Raw genomic sequence first — 6000 nt, 5'->3', positions numbered from 1 at the left:
TTTTTTTTCTCTCTTATTTTCTTTTCTAAATGTACTTGTATATTGTTCACATGTTGAAATAAATTACCAATCAATCAATCAATCAATCAATCAATCAATCAATCAATCAATCAATCAATCAATCAATCAATCAATCAGTCAATGGGTTTAGTGACAAGAAGAGCAAGTCCAGCAATTTCTTGGTTCAAATACAAATAATTTATCAGTATGTAGGGCAAAGGTCAGGAGAGAGGTACAACAGTGAGTATCCATAGCCATTTGTAAAACACGGTGGAGGCTCTGTCATGGTTTGAGGCTGCAATTTATCCAGCTCTGTTGAGGAGCTCATCTACTATCACACTCTGCCAATCCAGTAAAAACCATACCTGGGTAGAAAAGTGCATAATGGAACACTATCATTCATATTGGGCCTCCCCGGATCTTGGACATCAACGTAGGATCGTCTTAACAGAATAAATGGAACAGAAGGCAGCTAACATCCAGAAAGAAGTTTAATTTTTTTTTTCACGAAGAACAAAATACAATAATCAAATTGACTTCAGTGATGCACAGAATGCGTTTTAGTCTGCGACAATTTCAACCCCACGGGCACACTTTAAAAAAACATGGCAGTGGATTGTCAGACCTTTAGATGGAGTTGATCGGCTATCCAGATTTGTATCCAGATGTAAGTCTTAAATTAAATGGGGAAGTCAAATGTACAGACATTTGCTAATATATTCTCATGAGTTTTGAATGCTTCATGGGTATTTAGAAAATCTAAAACAGTTCAAGGTTCTTTAAAAATATTTCATTAATAATACTTTAAATATAAACAAGGCGACTGCACGAATACAGCCCAATTTAAAATTACACAGAAGTGAGAGTTTTGTTTACTGCACGAAGGCTCCTCATAAATCATGGACCAAAGTTTCCTTGGAAAGCTTTCTTGTAAATTCTCCAAGAGGTCTTCAGACTTCTTTTTGGTTGTTAGCTGCATCCTGATATTATTGCAGCTTCAACCCACAGAGCAGAACTAAAGAACCTGTTCGTCTTGTTTTAATTTTCCACCAAAGACAGTGAGCCATCAGCTGTCCAACCATGGTCTGATCCCCACGTCCTCCAGTGGGTGTCCTTTTTGTGTGTGCATATGTGTGTGTTAGAGTGAGCGAAAGGGAGAAATTGAGTGAGCTGAAAGTAAGTGGCCATACTGGCATCTACATCCATTAGTGTGTGTCTCTCTCTGTCAGTGAGTGTGTGTCTGTGTGTGTCAGAATCAACGAGCGGTTGGAACTGAATGGGTTTCCTAAAGAATGATACACAAGAAATATGATGTAAGAATGTGTTGCTGTCACTAAGTTATGTAATCATCTCTGCCCGCAGTCATTCACTGTCTTTTAGATTTGTGATTGTGTGTGTTTATTTGTGTCTTTGTGCTTTCTTTCTAACACCTACATGTTTTATTTGTAACTTTTTTAGGATTTGTGAAGATATTTTTAGATATTCGTCATTATTCTGCAATTGATATTTGCAAGTCTGGGCAGCTGTGTGTGTGTGTGTATGTGTGGGTGTGTTACTTTGTTTGTGCTCCTTCCCAAGTTGAAAGCATTTCACTCCTGCTCAGTCGAGTGGCTCTGGATCATACAAATAAAAATAAAGCAGCAACAACAACAAAAATAGAAGAACAACTGTAAACCATAGACTGTATATGGATGATGGACTATTTTTTTTGGACTACCTCTTTGAACCCTTGAATGTGGCATTTTATTTGTTGTCATCTGGACTTCTGGATGCCAAAAGTGACAAAATTTGGATGAGAATGTAAAGTTATCGGCTGAAGTTAGCTTACTTTGTTAGCAAGGTGTTACGGCCCTAGCAGGGCCTCCTCCTGAAGGTGCCTGTGTGGGCGTGTCCTTCAATCTCTTCTGCCCGAGGTGCCACCCTTTCTCTTTTACACAGCTGACTCACATCAGTAATTAAAGGGATTTAAGCTCAGGGACAGGTGAGCTCTGGGCCAGAGTGCCATGTGAATGGTTACAGCGAGTGAGCGGCTCTCTCTTTTTGACTTACGTTTTACTTTATTGACCAACGCTTGAGTTTTGTTTTTCCTTAAATAGTGAAAGTGGCTTGTCCGTCTCTTTTAGCTGAATATTAATAGAAACTTTAATGAAACTCTTTAATTTATCCATTTTGCCTCTGTCTCCTTTTTCTGACCCGGACACATTTTGTTACTTCCCCCCCTCATCGCCTAGACCCCTTTTAGGTGAACGTAACACAAGGCACATCCAGCAACTGTATTGGTGTATGGCACAGATCCAGATACTTGGTAATTAAAGCTAACATAAATGTAATCATTGAAAAAGCTCAGCACAGATGTTTTGGAAAGCCAATTCCAAAAATGGAATACTGTGTAAACTGCAAATTTCATAAATCCATATTTTATTAATAACAGAACAGAAGTGAGAAAATGCACAATTTTTAAGAAGTATTTTTGGGGAATTCTTGGCCTTTATTATGATAGGAGACTTGAGAGTGCAAAAGGAAAGCTGGGAGAGAGAGCAAGTGGAAGATGGAGAGAAAATGGCCCGGGGAGGATACAAACCCAGCTCTCTGCAATACCCTCACAGCATATGGGTCATTTGCTTAGTGACAACCAGAACATGTACCATTTTAAGAAAAATATTAGCTCATTTTGAATCTTTGTGTACTTAAGTTTGTAAAAACAGCACATGTTCACTAAACAGCCTCGATTTTGCAGCTTCTATATACAAATACACAGAAAAAAAACTGCACTTTTTATTCAAAGTAAATGTTGAGTCAATCACCATATTGATGCTACATACCCTGGGTAATTTATGTGCCAGTTTCATCAAGATTGAATCAGTTTTTCAGGAGTGAAGGTGTAGTTGCTTTATAGCATATAGCTTTATCAGTAAAGAACATAAGATTGAGGCTAATTTACACTCGTGTAAGATACTGACTGTGAGCACTGAAGGGGATCACAGACTAAAATTCCATTTCAGTGACACTTGTGATGTCACGCACTGATGGTGTCAGGCTTCCTCTACAGTTTTTTTGTACTCCATGATTTACGCACTGTGTTCTTCCACTGTTTCTCTCTGTGGCTCTGTCCATCTCTTTTTTGTTCTTTGTCTCACCATTTCTTCCATCTGGCCCCTTACTGAGCAATCTCTCCATGTACAGTGGCTTCATTTCACTGAAGCTTCCCTGTTCATCCAAAGATGCCTGTGAATCTCAGGCGATGGAGAAATTGTCAAAAACTTGCTTAGATCAGCCATAAATTTCTCAATTTTCTTATTTGTTTAAGGCGCTTTCTGGCATTACTGGACATTACTTAGCCAAAATAAATGATCTCTACCCTTCCTTACTCTGGAGCAGGCCCGGGGTCTGTGGCATTCATTTTGTCTATTTTTAGTGGTCAGCCTCCCTTGGCTTTATTGGCTGAATATTACGCTTCGCCTGCTCAGGATGCAAACAAACATTTCAGCTGAAATGTCACTGGATGTGGTTTGCATTACTTTGATGTTCTTTTCTGAAGGTTTTCATTCAGCATTAATTGATATTTACAAATGCAATCAGGCAGTGACTGCAAGAGAAAACATGAAGAGGAGAAATTAGGTGCAGCGTCTCCTGAAATTCTCTCATTTTCAGCATTTTGCTGAAACTCCTGATCAACCTTAAATATTCTTATCATAAATATTTGCCCAAAACCCCAATCTGTGGTGAAAAGAAATGCCACAGGAAGATGAACAACCAAGAATTCACAATTTCAGATTAGAATGACAAAATGCAGTTTAAAATGTAATGAGTAGTATAGATATACTAAGAAAAAAAACTAAGATGACAAATAATACTGTGAAGCACTAAATATAGTATGCATGCAGTAATAGAACAGACATATACAGTGTAAAATAGATTACATTTAAAGCATTTACACTGGAATCAATGCGGTCAATTTCCTGTTTTGTTTTTCTTTTTTCTAGTGGAATCCCAGGAAAGAAATGTGGCACCATCATAGTGAGAGCAGAAGAAGTGAGCAACTGCAGGGTAAGAGTCTGTTTGGTTCACCTGTTGGCCATTTTGAAGTGGAGATGCTGTGCTTTATTTATCTGTATTCTCTGGTTATTTTGTCTTCTTCAAGTAAAAATCACACAGATTGAACTAAAATTGTCCAACATTTTAATATTGTTTTCACACATAGAATACACGTATTCGTAAGCTTTACACATGACTTTGCACTATGGAGTTGGAAGGATAAAAAAAAAGCATTTAATTTAATGTCAAATACCCCCATCTTAGTTAGAAAGGCTAGTTACTTGTGTCGTCAATATATTCATATATTTAACAATAACTATAAATGAGAAACTGTGCTTCTCCCTCTGTGAGACACATAATCCATTGTTGGTTAATTCACCTGCTTTTGATGCTAATGAAATGAAATGCCCCCTAAAACTGGAATGCTTTTGCAGGTTTTGCAGGTGGCCACAGACCTTTGCTCTGTCCTGAATGGTGCTGAGCTGTGTGCACAATAAATGATGCTGGGACCTGATCCCATGCTCATGTAGTCTGTTTCTGACAATATAGCCAGAAACATGCACATGAGTAGTCTGCTGGAGGGCGTTTTGTAGGGCTCTGGCAGTGCTTCTCCTGTTTCTCCTCCCACAAAAGAGCAGACACTGGTCCTGCTGCGTGGTACAGCCATGTCCAGCGCTCCCTGTGCCCATCTCCTAGTATCTCTTCCAAACTCTTGAGGCTGTTTTGGGAGATACAGCAGACCTTCTTGCAACAGTGCAAATGTGCAACCTGAATGTGCTGCAGGCATCATCTTGTGCTCCCAGTAGTGAATCTGTCCACCCAAGCATTCAGTTAATATAGAAAGCAGATATTTCCGAAGGGAAGTTCTCTGATATTCTGGGCTCAAGTCTTTTATTTGCTGACATTTTTTGTACAACATCATACAGTCAGACCCATGTGTTAGCGTCAATGCTTTAAAACCAAAGAACCATTTTGCAGCAAACTGCTACAAAGATAAATTAATTATAAAAGTGACAGAGATGCCAGTTGACTGTGTAATAAAATCAACCAATTCAATTAATTAAATCAATTCACCAAACAAAAAGCCATGGGATCAAAAGGAAAATAACACAAAACAAATATATATAACACACATGCACAAGTCTTCACCATCCTATTGACCAATATGAATACTTTTTGTATTAATAGCAGGTCATATTTTATGTCTTTAGAGCACTTCTGAGGCAGTGTGTCATGTTTGTTTTGGTCCCTTTCTTCCTCTTTAGGAGTCAGTGATGTTACAGTTTTGTGGGAACAAGCTGGATAAGAAGGATTTCTTCGGAAAATCAGATCCGTTTCTTGTGTTTTACCGCAGCAACGAGGACGGATCGTAAGTTGACAAGTGACTTCTTATTGATATCCAGCGATTACATACTCAGCTATTATACACATAAAAACACACATGCAAAAATTTCTGAAGTACATATAGACTCCGAGCATGACGGTTAATGCTCTAAAAGCTTATACACGGAGGACGTACAGTAGGAGCTAAGCCGCCTGTGTGATGTTACATAATGCTTCCTGTTGTATGAGTGACTTATGCCTTCCATTCAGAAGCCGTAGATGCAGAGGTGAGCGGAAATAATAGCACAGAGTTGACATGAGAAACATAAAGAGAGGATGGATGGATAAGACAGAGTTAAGTGAAAACTGCGTGTGGAGGTTGCAGTTTCTTTGCCCTGAAGATGCTTTTATTCAAGTCGACTTCAGCGTCTCACACTTAACACATTTTCTTTTAGTGCAGCTGGGTATTTACTGATGCAGCCTAAATGTTCCGCCGCAGGGTTTAACAGCAGCAAGCCGTGGTTACAAAGAGCCAGTCCTGATCCCTCATAAAACAGAAACTGCAAGCTGTTTCTTCAGCTAAGGGTCAAGCTTCCTGAAACGCATTTTAAATGAAGCTCTCCCTCAATGATAAGGAGATGA

At 38.9% G+C, this 6000-nt stretch overlaps 1 protein-coding gene across 1 annotated transcript in view; it reads left to right on the top strand.

Moving 5' to 3' along the window:
• Nucleotides 1-6000, top strand: part of LOC102199648 (copine-8-like) — an 84717-nt gene that overhangs the window by 53351 nt on the left and 25366 nt on the right. Inside the window, exons 7-8 of the mRNA XM_005731534.1 lie at nucleotides 3984-4047; nucleotides 5301-5404. Coding sequence (XP_005731591.1) covers nucleotides 3984-4047; nucleotides 5301-5404 — 168 coding nt within the window. The remainder of the gene's footprint in view (nucleotides 1-3983; nucleotides 4048-5300; nucleotides 5405-6000) is intronic.

Source organism: Pundamilia nyererei, unplaced genomic scaffold (assembly GCF_000239375.1).
Source record: "Pundamilia nyererei isolate P.nyererei 1_Seehausen unplaced genomic scaffold, PunNye1.0 scaffold00043, whole genome shotgun sequence".
NCBI lineage: Eukaryota > Metazoa > Chordata > Actinopteri > Cichliformes > Cichlidae > Pundamilia > Pundamilia nyererei.
Note: the sequence above shows the minus strand (reverse complement) of the source record. Positions and strands in the feature narration are given on the sequence as shown.